This window comes from Vidua macroura, chromosome 2, assembly GCF_024509145.1.
Source record: "Vidua macroura isolate BioBank_ID:100142 chromosome 2, ASM2450914v1, whole genome shotgun sequence".
Taxonomy (NCBI): domain Eukaryota; kingdom Metazoa; phylum Chordata; class Aves; order Passeriformes; family Viduidae; genus Vidua; species Vidua macroura.
The window spans coordinates 67594569-67611164 of NC_071572.1; the positions used below are offsets into that span (position 1 = coordinate 67594569).

At 41.7% G+C, this 16596-nt stretch overlaps 2 protein-coding genes across 7 annotated transcripts in view; one reads left to right on the forward strand and one right to left on the reverse strand.

Annotated features, from left to right (window-relative positions):
* Positions 1-7043, reverse strand: part of NME7 (NME/NM23 family member 7) — an 88518-nt gene extending 81475 nt beyond the window's left edge. Inside the window, exon 1 of one of the 2 annotated variants that reach the window (XM_053971313.1) lies at positions 6952-7043. In XM_053971313.1, the coding sequence (XP_053827288.1) occupies positions 6952-6954 (3 nt within the window). In that variant the 5' untranslated portion in view covers positions 6955-7043. Of the gene's footprint in view, positions 1-6594; positions 6675-6951 lie in introns of those variants that run through there. The other variant, XM_053971314.1, reaches the window with a different exon arrangement.
* Positions 7044-7112: 69 nt separating this feature from the next.
* BLZF1 (basic leucine zipper nuclear factor 1) lies at positions 7113-15928 on the forward strand. Of its 5 annotated transcripts, none has more exons than XM_053971310.1 (7): positions 7113-7160; positions 8677-8733; positions 10086-10525; positions 11656-11855; positions 13401-13529; positions 14128-14347; positions 14531-15928. In XM_053971310.1, exons 2-7 carry the CDS (start codon positions 8715-8717, stop codon positions 14714-14716), a joined length of 1194 nt encoding a protein of 397 aa, XP_053827285.1. In that variant the 5' UTR covers positions 7113-7160; positions 8677-8714; the 3' UTR covers positions 14717-15928. The 5 variants fall into 5 exon arrangements, with proteins under 5 accessions (XP_053827285.1, XP_053827283.1, XP_053827287.1 ...); XM_053971308.1 differs by lacking the exon at positions 7113-7160 and adding an exon at positions 7167-7254; XM_053971309.1 differs by lacking the exon at positions 7113-7160 and adding an exon at positions 7168-7249.
* The last annotated feature ends 668 nt before the right edge of the window (positions 15929-16596 follow it).

The window sequence follows — 16596 nt, forward strand, 5'->3', positions numbered from 1 at the left end:
GCACACGAACCAGGCACCTATGGAAGAAGTCAGAAAGGGAAAATGCTGCTCAGCCCACTGCCCCTGCAGCTGCCTCCAGAAAACACTGCTAGTCCAAAATGTCAGTAGCTGCAAGGTTTGGATCCAGACCACAGTTCTTCTACTCCATCCCAGTGATTTGGGAGTCTTCAGACTTAAAAGACCACAGTTCAAAGAGTGTATTGTAAAAGAGACCATGGGACAGGGCAAGGACAGCATTACTCCTATATAACTAGAAAACATACATCATGATACAGTCCCTACAGTAGGAGAAAGAAAACAGGGAAAGGCTAAAAATAGGAGGAGTACTAAATTTAGTGAGGGATCACACTCAAAAGTGCAATATGTGGAAGAACAGGTACACAGGCTCAAGCATGCCTACCCACCTCTCTCCACTTCCCATGTGTAGCCCTCTCTTATATGTGGCTCTCCTTCCAAGTATGTTGGAGTATTCCGCAGGGAAAGTGTGGTTTTTTAAAAAAAGATAATTAAGGTGTGGGAATCCTTAAAATCAGAGGGTTTTGGGCAAGTTGCAAAAGGCATTTCTGCCTCAGAGACAGCAGAAATGTGATTAGAGCTAAGCAGCAGCCATAAGATTTGTCAGCAGAAAAATTAAGAAGTAGAAAGTAAGGACAAATAGAACAATGGTCAGTGTATTAATGCTTGGCTAGAATAACTCCCTAAGTTATAAAAGTATATCTAGTGAGATACTAGGAAGTTCTAAGCTTAATAATGGAGCTCTGTGCACTGTATCTTAAGGCTTACAAGCAGGTATTGTATTCGAAATAAGCAAGCATTGTTTTAACCAAAGGTACGTGTGCTTATAGTAGTTAGATAGAACTACTGTCAATATGCTTTTGCTTTGTGTGATTGGTCAAAAAGCTTTTAAAGTCAGTTGCAACATTAAGTTCTTAGTCTGCTGCCAAAGATGTGAGCTGCTGGCATCTTCCCATTGTCAAAACCATGTAATGAGACTGATGCTGGAAAATAAACAGCTCAAAACACGTTCCTCATCAGTCCCGTGCCGTTCGTGATTTGTACATAGTCCCCCGGCCGGCGATATAAGGTAGTTGCAATCATTGAAGGATCTCATGCAAACAAAGATCATGCAACAGGCTCTCAGGGACACATCTCGGGAGAAAAGCCACTTCTTTCCAAAGACATGAGCACCCTCTGGTGCCCAAGGAGAGGTTGAGCACCTTATTTCAACCTCAAGAATTCACTTCTGAAATGTTCAGGTAGAAGCCATTGCTATCTCTTCCTAGTGCACCTAGAGCTTCAAAACTAGCAACCTCGTAAGAGGAGGTAGAAAGGACTAAATGATAAAGCACAGATCACAACAGCCAGGGTGATGAAGTCCTTTCACACAGGAAAACTGAGACGTGGGCAGGTGGCCTTCCCCAATGCCCAGCCTCCCAATGACAATCCCACAGACTCCCAAAAATCCCAATGCCACAATTTTTAAACGAGTATCAGAGCTGCCCACTCCAGGACAACTGATAAAGGCACCTCACAGAGTTTATCTCATAACTCTAACAGGCACAGAATGTGAGGGGAAAAAAACCCCAAACAATTTCTATCTCTTGTATGGGCTCATCTGATCTGAGATACTCTCATTATAGATGAAAATACTTGCTAAGCTGTCATTCTTAGTATTAAACTGTGACAGCATGTTCCAAAGCCCTGCCACACATAATTTACTCCCTTTATCAAACCTTCTGTTGTTTTTTCTTTCCATTTTGCTGATTGGGAGAGAGCTAAGGGATTCCACCCACACAACACTACTGAGTGGCCTCAGTGTGTTGCTTGGGCACCAAGGCCTCTGGTTTCCATCTGTATAAGGACACAGGGGAACCCAAAATAGTTTGGATGCATTAGGCAAAGCACAGTGCTTACTGTCAGGAAATAGTACTTTTGGTGATTATTCCTGGCAGCTACAATTATAGTTAAAAGTCAATGTTCATGGAAAAGCCCTCTTCAGACCTAAAGCAATAGGTGTTCCCTACAACCATTGTTTCACACCAGCCAGTTCATGACTAACAGAGTATTCCATCTGGATATACTAGATCACCATAGGATTCTAGAAACTGACACTAAAATGGGCAACTGAACAGCCAAAAACACTTTTTGGAGGGTCACTACTCCCCTGGCTTAAAGGAAACAGACACTATCCAACAGAAAAACCTAAAAGGTTCTGTTTTCAGTGCTTAGCCACTGGCCACCAAGGCAGTCAGGTCTGGAGAACAGGACACATGAGAGGAGGCTGGGAGAATTGAGCCTACTCAGACTGGAGAAGGCTGAGGGTGACCTTACTGCTGTCTGCAACTGCCTAACTGAAATACACCAAAAAGATGGATCTAGACTTTTCCTGAAGGTGCACAGTGAGAGCAAAAAAAGCAAAGAACACACGCAGAAACATAGAACATTCCAATCATATACCAGAAAAACAAAGAATTACCAAGAGGGTGGTCAAGCACTGGCACAGGATGCCCAGAGGAAGTGTGCAATCTCCATCTTGGGGAGATGTTCAGGACTTGCCAGGACACAGCCTGCAACAGCCTGGTGTGGTTAGACCTATTTTGAGCAGGTTCTAGGTCCCTTCCAACCTAAATGATGATTCTATGGTTCTAATTATAGCTTGGTGTCTCTTTGCCCAAAGGTAATGCTCATCCTTCCAAGCTGCTCCAGCTCTGACACAGACCAGCTGGGTTCCTGTATTAAGAGCAATTTAGATGTACTTTCAAAAAGTGCTGAGCTCTGACGGTTAACTGCAAATTTTATCCACATCAAATCTGCCTGGAACATCTCTCTAAATAACTACTGCCCCTGTCATCAAATTCTTTGATTTTACTGCTAACTGAAAGTTTGTAACTTTTCTTTATTCCTGGCACTTGTTCACTGAGTAATTCCTGAACTTCTTGAGTTTCTGCCAAAAAACCAACATACCATTAGGACTGACACATCAGTTATTAAGATCTGTACCCACAATCCAGAAGATCTGGACAGACAACTCTGGGTAATAAAGGGAGATCAGTATCCAACTTACCATCAGACAATGTTAGATAACTTTGACAATCACAATGTCACCTGTTTGAGCCACCCCATCAGAAGAGCCATCAATTCATCTAAAATTACATTTGGAGAGATGGTAATTTATGCAAGCCAAAGCCAAGACTTGGCTACAGTAGGAGGTAATTTATCCCATGGATTCAAAACCTGTCAACTTTGTATTTGTAGGGTGGTATTTTATAAAGCACATAATGTCATAAAAATGTCAACATCAAACCCAAAATGAGCTCCTGGAACAAAGGAAAGCTATGGGGGTTTTCAAACATTTTCACTTGCCTGACAGAGTGCCAAAGAATTTGTTATTTTATCAGCTACATCTTATGCAACACACACAGCCTACCTGCTGAAGGAGCAAATTTCCACTGTTTGGAATCACCAGTTCAAGACAAAACCATGACATACTCCTGATGCTCACAGGAAGACTCATCAAGCAGTAAGTAGTTAGAGGCTACCTGATAGCATTTTGCTTATTTTCTCTTCACACTGCATACAGTTTTTTTTCCCTGTGACAAAATGCTGCAAATGAGGGTTGGCCATTAAGTACAGAGAATTGTCTTTGTGGTTGGTTCTGTCTTGCAAACTTTCAACTGACAGGATCAGGCCACCGTGCAGCTGAGGAAAATTCAATGTTATCACCAGCTGTCACTCTAGTGAAACTGAGTCTTGTTTTAAGACCAAAGAAGCAAAATTTCTCAAGCATTAGAGAAGTGTCTTTTGCGGAGATATTGCACCTTTTCCTGAAAGAGTGCCTTTTTTTTTTTTTTTTTTTTTATTAATGGCAGCTGTTTTGCAACAGGAAGTAAGCAATTTGAAAATTATGAAAAGTCATTTTATAAACCTGCACTTGTTCAGGAAAGTCTGTTTATATGGTCAGCTCTGAATGACAGATCTTCATCAAAATTATTCCATTTTACCAGCTCATCCAGTATGGTTGAGATCACCAGGTCCCAAGAGAAACTCCTGTAAACTAACACAGCCCCATGAGCTGTTCTGCCTTTATAAAGTCTTCAGATGAAAATTTGAACACACCATGGAAACCCAGGGCTCATTACTGTCAAATTCTAGAAATTCCTGATTCATTGACTAAGACCCACTTCTAAAAAAAGGAAATATTTTCCACTGATGAATCAAAGCACTTAAAAAAAATTCTCATTTTTCTTTCCTGTCTTGTCTAAAGGGTGATGATTTCCATGTTGATATTCTCCAGGCTGTGGGTTTTACTAATGAACTGATGATAATAATAATTACAGCAAACATGTAACACACAAGTTGTCAGATTTTCTGTTTAAGTGAGCTGAACTGATCATCCCTTGATATATATAAGATTATTGTCAAAATTATAAGACTGCACGCTCTGGCAACCAGGAAAGCAAATTTCATATATATTTCCCCCTAACTCTGCAAAAAGAACTAAGGTAGTTGGACACTTAAATTCCACTAAATGTGTCCTTCTACATCCATAAGATCAAAACCAGATGGCATCAATTAGACAAGTCACCTGGTTTTTATGTGCCTTGATTTCTTCATGCACAAGAAGGAAATAATTTGTCTGTCCTGTTGTTCAAAGAGTCTTTGTAATGTAGAATGCAGCTGTGAGGCTGCAGGGTAACAATAACTATTTCAAAGGGTGGAAGAAAAGGAAATCCTCTAAACTGCACCTAGGTGCAGAGTTTCCACTGCAGTCAGGCACCATATCTGTGGTGAACAGAGCCCACTGCTCTCTGGAAAATGCTGCACTTTCATATGTGAAACACTTTCAAGTGTCAGAGTGCACCAAACCCACTAATCAAAAGAAACTAACGTTGTTAAGATCATGGACAAATACTTCTCTGTATGTGATTATATGAAAGGTACCATTACAGAATAACAGAGCATTCCAGCAGCCAAAAGGGAGAGCACATCTTGAGTGGAGGAAAGCAGGTGTCCCTTTCAGAATTTACTTCTCACCTTCCACAGCAGCCAGGTCTCACACAATTAGAAACCAGACACCCAGAACTGATCTGAAATGCTGCCATTTGATGACAAGGAAAGCCACTCTCCACTGATTAGCAGGCTGTAAAGCCAAAGTGCTGTTTGACAAATAACTGCAGGATATTTCATTTGTCCCTTTACCTCAGCTTCTGCCACTACAGCAATATGCCTGCCCAGTTTTACAATGCACACAACCACTTCCAGAGCATTGCTTGCACATGAGTGGAGTACAGGGTGTGACACAAATACATTCCAAACTGTATTCCACTAAAAGTTATTACCTTTTTCTTTCTGTGGCCATGATATGACTTGTAACAGGTTTTTTTTGAGTAGGTATACATGTTAAAACTTATTCAAGCTTTATGATTAAGTGGAAGTTACCAGCAGAAAAATATTAAGAGAACAAAATTTGTTAACTGAAGAAAAATGTGAAATGAGGAAAGGGCAAAGTTAAAATCTTCAAGTACTTCTACAAATAAAAGACAAAATGGAATATCTTTAACCCACAAAGAAAAGAACAAATAATCAGTGGTATCATTTCCAGCACAGAATATAACAGGAAGAAACTCAGTGACCCATAAAAATCATCATGCAATGGAATTATGTCAACAGATCATGTAGTTCCTATCACTAAGGCTTTTCAAAAGAAATTAAACAAATATTCCATGAAACATTCTGTTAGAGGTTGCTGTAAGATTTTACACTGCTTTAATGAAGTTGGCGCCACCTCAGAAACAAAGGGAGATTGAAACATGTCAAACTCAGTTACAATCAACTAAAACAAAGCAAATGCTTTACCTAAGGTACAACTCATAAAGCAACACTTCTGCCAACGTGAATAAATTCAACATGGGAATTGAAAATTACAGTTTTACCTGGATTAAACAGAACATTTGTAACCCCTGTATCTGAAAACAAACAGTGGCATTGCTATTTAAGTGGCAAGTGCCGATCTTGAGTTTGTGATACAAAAACAAGGCGCAAAATAAGCTGCTGGAAGGGCTGGGGAAAACCTGAGGTGCTGAAGACAGGTGTGTAAGGGTGGACCCATCCACAGGTTCATCTGCCTGGCTACTACATGTCTTGCATGTGAGTTTGAGTACAAAATGTAACTCAAAGCTGTTGATTTTTTTAACCAGCTCTACAACATTGGGGTTTGCGTCTTGGGCAAAGGGGACTCAGTTGAGTTTCAGTATAATCACAGAATATGCTGTGATGGAAGGGAACCACAAGGTTCGACTGTCGAGTCGAACTCCAGGCCCTGCATATAGCAGCCTCAAGAGTCATAGCGTGTGCCTGAGAGTGTTGTCCAAACACTTCTCAAACTCTGTCAGGCTGGGTGCTGTGACCACTTCCCTGGGGAGCCTGTTCCAGTGTCCAATTACCCTCTGGGTGAAGAACCTTTCCCCGAGATTAAAATGCAAACTGATTTGTGTGGGTTTTTTTTTTTTTTTATTACTGCCCCTGCAATGACATCCTGTCGTCTGTCCTGCATTACTACACAGCAGATCCAGTCAAGAATAAAGATTGTGGCACCTGAAACGTATTCTCTCCTCCAAATGCACCACTGCCTTCCCGCCCGGTCACCCGAGCTCCTGGCCCAGCCTATTCCCAACTCAGGGCGGCTCCATGGTGGCAGCGGCGGCGGCAGCAGCAGCAGCAGCGGCAGCAGCAGCAGCGGCGGCGGCAGCAGCGGCGGCGGCGGCGGCAGCAGCAGCAGCTTCCCAGCAGCTGGGCACCAACGAGCCCGAACGGCCCCTTCAAACACCCCCGGCTGGGCCCCACGGGCCCCTCAGCCAAGGGCCGGGCGGAGCCGGGCGCGTCCCTCCCGGGGCCCGGAGGGGCTCTGTCCCGCGGAGCCACCGCTGCCCCCGGCCCCGAGTCCCCGCTTACCATGGCGATGACGGTGATGAGGATGACGACGGCCGCGACGGCGCTGCCCGGCCCGCCCCTGCCCCGGCAACCGAAGCGCCGCCCCCACGCCCGGGCCCGCGATTGGGCGGGAGCGGACACGACGCGCGGGGCGCCCCGCCCGCCGCCGGACGCGGAAGCCGTCGAGGTGACAACCGTGGGGACTGTCGCGACATCGCCGCTGCGGGCCGGTCTGTCGGGGCCGGGGCAGGGGGCCCGGGGCTGGGCGGGCGGTGGCTGTGCGAGGGCCTGGATCCTGCAGGGCTCGGTGTCCTGAGAGGTGAGGTGGGTAATGATGCACCCAGTGAGGGAGATGGAGGGGGACGTGTTGGGAGGCTTATAGTGCTCCCGCACGTAACTGGCCGGGACGGTAGCGTGAACTCTGAAGGAGCAGGATCACTGGCAGGTCGTGTCTGATGGAGCAGATAAGTCCAAATGCTCCTAATCAGTCTTTCGTTGAGTATTCTTGCCTCTTCTTGAGCAGCTACGCTTTCATCCTCCTCGTTCTCATCAAGTAAATATAGATCCTCAATCGCAAGGAACGAATAGCAGTGGTGATTAACACCTAATGCTATTAAGTAAGCGAACACACAACTCCAGTTGTAGAAGCAGATGGTGAGACATCTCTCCAGCTGTAGTTTGAGAAAGTTCAAGGAGGAAAAGGTGTTTCTCTTGTCTTCTGTTCATCACAAAAGATAAACCTGCCTGACACAAAACAAATCTTTAGTCTAGAAACCCGAAAGTAACAGTGTGCTTGCTGCTGCCATTTTCTTTTTAGGGCAGAGAGCTGCTGTAGTGGAAGTCAAAAAGCTGTAGTTAAACCGTTTCAGTTAGTGGTACAGGGAGAGGAAGCAAGGGCCCTGGGGATCTCCCTTGAATAATGGGGAGAACTCAAGGAAAAAAAGCCAGCCAAACAAGATAGGAGTATACTGATCTCAAAGGAATGTAGTTAGACCCTAGAAAAGAGGGATGAGTGACATGTATAACTGAGAGTGGATGGCCCTGTGGATGAATGTGGCAGTGGTCAATGCCTTTGGTGGAGAAAATGGCCAGGATGGTGGTTTGGGCCAAACTGGGGGTCAGCTTTTGTTGTTAGGTTAAATTAAGCATGTGGACCCATTCAGGGCACTGACTCCTTCTTTGACTGAGAATTGGCCCTATCCAAAAGGTTGTTCCATCAAGCAGGACTGAAGGAATTATGCAACTGTTCACTTGCCATTGTTTTCTCCTCACTTCTTCATCTGATTGAAGCACAGTGTGGGATTTCCTTTTCTTGTGGTTCTGTAATTATTTTAGGTTATCTTGGCACAGTCATGCAGTTGTTCTGTGGGAGTGTTACAGGCTTTGAAAGGGTAAGATGGGGACTCACTGAAAAAAGGAGGGAGGGAGACCAGAAAATAAAATTTGAGGAATGGAAACTAGGACAAGATGAGGAGCAATGCAAAGGAGTTGAAGTGCAGCTCTTGGTGAAAAAAAGACACAAGTGCCAGAAGACTTACAATCTTCTCCTTTTAACTCTATGGGATTTGGTGTAGTTTTTATTATTTTATTGTTTTCCCATTTGTTTTGGTGTGGGTTTTTTCACTGTGCTACTGAACTGGAGTTTTGAGGTTTTACTAGAAAACAGGATAATCCAAAATTAACTGCTGTGGTTACTTTGCTAAAGAATTTTTTTTTTTTTGCCCCCCCTCCTTATTTCTTCCTCAGACTTACCTAGTTAGGAAGAGCTGACTGCTAAAGAGAAAATGACATCTCTAGAAAAAGGTAGGTTGTTCACAAGACATCTAAGCAGACTGGATTAATAAGTACTTTAACTAGAATTCTAAACACCAGAGTTACACTGTATACCAGGCTCCTTTCATTTAAAATTACTCCTTTTATGTAGCTATGAGGAAGTAGTAGTGTGACTTCATTATTGCAGTGAAAACCAGAGCTGCCTGAATGGAACAGCAATTGAATGTAGTTTTTCTAATCCAGCTTGATATTGAAAAATAAGTTTGTCACTGGTACTGTGATCTGTCTGTACACTTGTCTGACAGCCTCCTCTGGTATTTAGAACCTGTTGGTACTGATTTAGCAAACTTGAAACTAAGCCAATATGTGTTATTACAGCACTTTTGAAATCCATTAATATTTGGATAGAAGACACAAGCTCACATTACTGCCTGCAGTATGAGAAAAAAAGCAGTATGTGTAGCCATGCCCTCAGAAACTTTTTATCTCTTGCCCATTGTGAGGAATCTGCACTACAATAATAATTCATTCAGCTGAAAACTTAGAGGACTTAAATAAAATTAATTTCAGTAAATGTCATGTATATTGGGGACTATGGAGCAGAATGCAGCATTATTGGGAATGCTGGAGTCTATAGTTCAGAAATGGAGCAGAACTGGATTGTTGGCTTTTCTTAAACCTTCACTTGGGCAACTAAAACATGTTAATACTTGAAAGTCTGCTAAACTTCTTAAGGTGTCAGTAGCTGTCTGGGTAGTAGCTTCTTGCTTCATTTGCTTCTTGCTTTTTAAATGAAACTGCTCTGATTCTGCCAGCTCCCAAAACCTGATTTTGTTTTCAGCCTATGAGTAATGTTGTCAAGAATTTTTTTTTTCCAAGAAAGCTCTTTTTTGTGTCTGCATTTAATCCTGTATGGCAGCAAGAAATTAAAATTAATGCAATTCAGATCAGTGTTTGTGTCTTGTACTGCTGTTGTTAATGAGCAATGCACATTTGAGTAAGGACTTACTTGAGCAAGGGCTTACTGTGAGTGTTTGGTGAGACACTGGACCAGGTTCCCAGGGAAGTTGTGGATGCCTCATCCCTGGAAGAGTTCAAGAACAGGTTGGACAGGGCCGTGAGCAACCTGGTGTAGTGGAAGGTGTTCCTGCCCACAGCAGGGGTGTTGGAACAAGATGATCCTGAAGGTCCCTTCCAATCCAAAGCATTCTATGGTTTTCTGACTTGTGCTTGATAATCACTGCTGCAATGGACTGTTTGACACATGCAGTGTAGAATTAAAATCTCTAACTTTGAAGTACAGAAATTAAGGGAAGACTTACAATGACACTATAACCAAGTGAAAGGTGGTAAACTTTTCCTCCACAATTTCTAAATTTCAGTTGATTATGCCTCAGCACCCATTCGAGGACCTGGAGATGGCATGGAAACAGAGCAAACAGCTGGAGCAGTGGAAGTAATCACTGGAGCCAACACTGCCAGCCATCACACTCACCACAGCCCCCATAAAAAGACAGCTTCTTCCCTGAGTCCTGGAGTTCTGCAGCTGGGAAAAGTACATGCAGATAAATCAGTGGAGATTGAAGCTATTAGAATATTAGTCCCCAAAGCAGCCATCACTCATGTTGTTCCAACTAAAAATGCTAAGGTAGCTAAATCTGTGAGACATAAAGGAGACACATTTCATCAGTCAGATGGAGCCACAGATCCCAAGAAAGAACAGATAGAGCTGAAAACTGAAATTGAAAAGCTAAAGAATTCAGAAAAGCGGTTGTTACAAGATAAAGAAGGTCTCTCTAATCAGCTGCGTATACAGACAGAGGTAAGAAATTAAAGGTGTTTTCTCTCCCACAGGTGAAGTGTTTTGGTTTGTATAAGGAGTTTGTGAATGTGAGCTAAGAGAACTGATATGACACTCAAGCGTTAAAACAAATAGGTTCCTGTCCAAGACTGAGCACCAAGATGTTTCCTATTACCATCCGAGTAGCAGTTGCATCTGGACAGTTTTCCTTATCTCCTGTTAATGGGCCCATCAATGTCTTGCCACATGACTCAGAGATAACACTCTCCAGGAGCCAGTTCTGTTTAACAGGTGATTAAGAACACACCTTGTGACTCAAAATAACATCAGCCCATTGTGAGATGCTCTGCCCAGGGAGAGAAGCTAGGCATTCCCACCTGGATAAATCCAGGGATTTCTAGACAGAAAAGCAGCCTTTCCACAGGTTTCTGAGAAGACACAGCAACCACATCTGCCACTCCAATTTGGACTGCTACCAGCACGCTGGCCAAAGGGGTGTCAGGTTGTATTCTGACTTTGTCAGTGGTCTTCCTTTTGTATCATTGCATGTATTTTTGGTTTTTTTTTTTTTTTCTTTTCCTAATAAATTGTATTTCTGACTTGGAGTCTCTCGCTGGTTTTGCTTTCAAACCAGAACAGTTCCCTTTTGAACTTACCTGCTGAAATGTAGAGTAGAAGTACATCAAAGTATTCCATTGCTGCTTCTCTGACAACAGATGAAAGAGTCAAAGACTTAGCTAGGAGAAACACACCAGATAGTTGCGAGGAAATTAATCTTTCATGAGGAAAGACTTTGCTTCTTAATCACTAAGTGATAAGTGTTATGCCTTAGAAGGGTTGACTATAACTTCCTATTTCATACAACTGTGGATGTCTTGTCTAATCATTTGTTATCTTACTGATTCAGGAGTTGAATACTACTGAAACTTTGTTTCCTGCAGTAGGCATTCATTCTTCCACTTTGACTGTTAGAATTTAAACAAGAATGTGTTGGACATGCATTAGGCTCAAATGTTTATGCTTGCCTGGATATGTCCCATTCTGGAAAGAGAAAGACAATTTACTGTTGGTAATTTGGAATAAGTTGCACTGCATTCCTAGGAGTGTTTATTCTCTATTGATAGTTACAAGGGAGTCTGGTCTAATTCCAGATCAATCGGGAGTTGAAGAAATTACTTGTTGCTTCTGTTGGGGACGATCTGCAGTATCACTTTGAACGGATGGCTCGTGAGAAGAATCAGCTCATCCTAGAAAACGAAGTCCTGGGCCGGAATATGGCTCAGTTGTCAGAACAATTGGAGCGCATGTCTATACAATGTGATGTGTGGAGAAGCAAATTCCTAGCAAGCAGGTATTCCCTCTCATGGAGCTGTCCTAACAGCATTCTATTTCAGTCTTTCATCACATACACTCATTGCAGTGTGCTTACATATGCAGAGGACAGCCACAACAGCCATAGTGATACCTACTATGAAATCTGAGAATACAGGAAAGGTATAAAGAAAGTAAGCTCCTTGTAAATCTGAATAGTCCTGCTTTTCAGAGGTAATACAGTGAATCCTAAACCTCCTAAAACCTCAACTACAGCTCTTGTCAAGAAAGCAAGAGAAGCTCTTAATTTTGATAAAACTGCATGCAGTTTAGATATAAAAATGTCTTCTAAGGCAGCTGACTTTTCTTACAGGTAGTTGATTTTCATCCCCAACCCCCCTCCAGTATGATACAGTCATCAATTTGAGAAGAAGCTGATGTGTTTAAGAGCTCTGCTTATAGTGAGTCAGGGATCTACTGTAGAAGAAAGAGTAGGGGGACCTCTTTATCAAACACTGGTTGTGTTACTGCTCAGGACTTTACTGTTACTTCTTTAACCATAAAAGCAGGTCTGAAAGTCAAAATCTCATTTGACAATGACTTTAAACTTGCTTAGTTGTCTTACCAGATCTGTAAATAGCGTTCTAGGATTTTTAATTTTCTACTATACTTGGATATAACTGACTGAATTATGATGCTTAATGCATATCACAAAAGACCTTACTACTTGAAGGAAATGGCAATAGAATACAGTCTCCTCTCTTTAATTTGCTGGAGAATGTTCAGCATATGGGGTGAATGGTAACTTGTGTAATATATGGGGTGTAATGGTACTTCTAAGTCCTAACTGAGCAAGAGTTACTAGGCAAACTTGGGTGTTTTTAACATTATGAGGAGTTCTGAAATCAGAGCTGTGAGTCTTAGCAGTGTGGTTAAAGTAACACTCTTCAATATTGTAACATTCTGGTTCATTTTTATCTCGTATTTCTAACTGGTGGTTGTTTAAATGTCATTCTGGTTTTTGCACTTGGAATATCATAGGCATTTGAAATGCCTGCTGGAGGGACAGTGCCAAGCTTCATGGCATAGCAAAATGTGACAACAGCTGTCCCCTTTGTAGCTCTTAAACACTCATATCTGGCATCTGGTGATTGCCCCTGAGTAGGGCAAAGAGGTAAATGAATGCAGTCTATAGCCATAGCTTCCATTTTTAGAGAAGAGTGAACAGATGTGATTACAACATACTTGTGAGAATTGTTAGTAAAAGAAAAATGTATTTAGCTTTTTCTTTCACAGGATCCTTGTCAATGTATACTTTCCCAAGGTGTTTTGAAATGTCTGTTACTAGATTTGTATTAAGTGACCTGAGATTGTTTAAACTCAGTCAAAACATAATCTTGCACTGATGTTGGCTGTAGCTGAACAGAAATTATTCTTAATTAGGTTGATATAGGCTCTGCATGGGGGAGGGGACAGAGAACAGCAGCTTAATACTCAGGTTGAGCAGAGAAATTATGGTCTGTAGTAGAAAAAAGTAACTTTCAAGCTGTTCACTTGCACTACTGACTGGAGATTTCCTTTGCAGGGTGATGGCTGATGAGCTCACCAATACCAGAGCAATTCTTCAGCGCCAAACGAGGGATGCACAAAGTGCAATCCAGGACTTGCTGAATGAACGCGATCAGTTCTGTCAAGAGATGATTGATACACACAAGTATGATTTTTCTAATCCAGACTACCTCTATGCAAACTTCATTTTTGTCAGTTTATTTTAGGCTAGAGGAGAATCAAATAACTTTCCCCTCTTCCAGTGATACTCAAAAAATATGCTAATGTATATAGTATGGTCACTTTTCAGTCTTAGAGCTGAAAGAGTAAAAGTAATAGAATGCTTTCTTCATTCCCAGAGGTCTGAGTTCATAAGGGTAATAAACTATGGAACTGACATCTCTCACATCCTTAGGCTTTCTTTCTTTAATTACTTACTGTCTTGACTTCAAGTCTTCTCTGTTTCCTTCCAAAATACCAAAGAGGAGATTCTTCTACCTACATGGACTTTACAGTGCTTATTCTGCCAGATGTCAAATAAGTGTTCCCAGGATTAATGTCCTGTGTTGGTGAGGCCTTGCCTTGGAGAATAGCCCATTTGTCTCCTTGTTCTTAAACACTTTTTTTTGTCCATTTCTTTGGTTTAAGATTTAGCTTATGCAGTAAACCTTGGGAAGAGATGATTCCTCTGAAGTGTGCTGGGTGCTGATTATATATTATAGAATACAAAGCCCACTAACAGTGCTTCTTTCCTTTCTGCACAGGTTGCTGGAGGAGCTCATGGTTTCTCTTCAGTGGGGGAGACAACAGACATACTATCCTAGTGCCCAGCCTTACACTACAACAGAGTTAGCAGCTGTGAATTGTAAGCTAGCCAAAACTGTAAGCTCACATCTTCTAGGAAATGTTGGCACTAACAGTCCAAAAAAGACTTCGACAGCTGTGGAGTTTTGCAATACCCCTGCTGAGAAAATGGCTGAAATGGTAAGAACTCTTGATGCATGTTAATCTTTATATTAAGGTTCTGGGTAAACAGATACTTAATTTTCAACTTGGAAAAGAGATGACAAATGGCTTTTGAGCAGAAATCCTTCCTAGCTCTTAGAGAAGGAGAAAGCCCATTAAGCTGTATAAAGAACATTTCAGTGTCAATTTTTCCATCCTTAGATGCTACGTGTACTGGATCCAGCTGCACATCCAGAAACATCAACAGAAGTTTCTTTTTCTGAGACTTCTACACCTTCTTTCCTTTCCACAAAGAAAAGTATTGGAAGGTTTCACCCATATACAAGATACGAAGATGTCACCTTCAATTGTTGCAATCACTGTCAAGGAGAGCTGATAGCCCTTTAAAAACCCAGCCAAGGCAGCTGCACATGCACTCTTTCTGAAGAATTACACTAGCTGATGTTCAGCAGGCTTCCCTTTGTCCTTTTTCCATAATGGGTGGATTTGCCATTGGAAATTATACAGTTTCTGCTTCTCTACCTCTTGAAGTTAGGGATTGACAGGATTTCCATAGTCTCTGGGATACTTCTACTACTTCTCAATGGGGAAAACTACTTATTTTCTTATACAGAGGCAAGACAAAAAACATTATGCTGGTCCAACTTATAGAGCATAGAGATGCTCTTGACTATTTAATATTTATAGTCCTCTTAGCAAATGTTAATGAATTTCTCTTTAGAGGGAGACAGAAGTGTAACCGCACCAAAAGCAAATGAAGTGCTTATCAGTTATGTCTAAATTTAAAAATAAAATAATGGCAAATGGTCAGTTACATGCTTTTTTTTCTTTAATTTTAGCCAAGGTGATGAACTGCCCTCAAGTCTATGTTCTACCTTTTAAATTTAGTTATAAAAAGGAGTATGTGCAATGATTCTTCATAGCTGTAAGTTCTGAAAGCAAGAGTATACACAATGTCAGCCCTCCAGTCAAGGGGGAGATAAAGCTTGAATGAACTCTAGCTATAATATATAAGTAGTAACTGCTTTCAATTGAGTTCTAGAAAACTCTATGAGACGAGGTTTTTCTTGTGTTTCCATAGAGCTGAAATAATGGCTTTTCCATTGTTTCAGCTTCTGGAGTGAAGCTGCAGTGTAGTTGATCCTCAGCAAAGGCAGATTGACATACTTCCTTTAGTACATAGCATTGAATTCTGGCCTGGCATTAGGACTCAGTCCCTGCCCAAGGTCTTCCTGAGTATTATGGGAAGGTGAAGATAAGCAGTAAGTTTGCATAGGTACTGTTTAAAAAAAAGTATTTTTTTACTTGTATGGTTTTATAATCTTGATGTAGATTTGACATAGGTTTGAAGAGAACTTTCAGGAGACAATCTGTTAAATCCAAAGAAGCCTATTTAAGTTTCTTAGTTTCACCCCCAAATTTACCATATGAAGCTGTCTAGTTTAGGGAAAAGGTTTCTGAAATGGTTGCTTTTACTCAATTTTCCTTTGAATCTCATACCCATGATCAGAATATGTAAGCTGTAAGTTCCTGCTGTTGCTGGCCCTGATTTGGTTTACATGAAGAAAGCTACAATAAATTTCCTTTGCTTGCTTTCAAGTTGCAATTGTGGATTTAATGAAGTCACATTTCTGACCCTGTTTTCTCTGTAGCATAAACAGAACTGTATGACATTGAACCGTAAAACCCTTCACTCTGCTGGTGTGAGGCAATGAACAGAGAAGCACCTCTTATTTAGTTTTCTACAATTATGGAGGTGGTGTGTGTGAACCTTTGCAAACATTCCTCCTGGATTTGCTTGCTAGACACAGGAAGTTCTTCGTGCCTTTGGTGTCAGGGAAAGGTAGTGGAAGGAGGAAGGCACCTGTTACTTATGTGTCCCATTAGCACGTGAAATTTTCATTTTGTGTCCATGCTTGCTCTCTATGCTGGCAAAAGCTGCAACAGAGCAGCCTCCAGTCTAACACCAGTGCTCTCAATGTGCCTGTAAGTAGCTCCAAAAACAACCGAGAAAAATACTACCAGCAAATCTGCTTTGCATCTACTACACTTCTGTCTGCTGCAGTACTCCCAGAAAACACTGTGAATGTTGAAAAAGCAATGCCAGAATCAAAATCTGTTGGGGCATACAGCTGGATAGAATGCTCTTCTTCTTGCACTAACTTTACGATTTCATGAGTGACTTTGGCATGTTCTCTGTCAAGAGTTCACAATTTAGCTAGGTAAGGTGATGTAGTTTGGTAGATTTATTATAATAAACATTGACA

Coding starts and splice junctions, on each gene's coding strand:
- BLZF1 (XM_053971310.1), top strand. Junction 11,856..13,400: donor AGCAAATTCCTAGCAAGCAG/GTATTCCCTCTC, acceptor TTTCCTTTGCAG/GGTGATGGCTGATGAGCTCA. Junction 14,348..14,530: donor CTGAGAAAATGGCTGAAATG/GTAAGAACTCTT, acceptor TTCCATCCTTAG/ATGCTACGTGTACTGGATCC.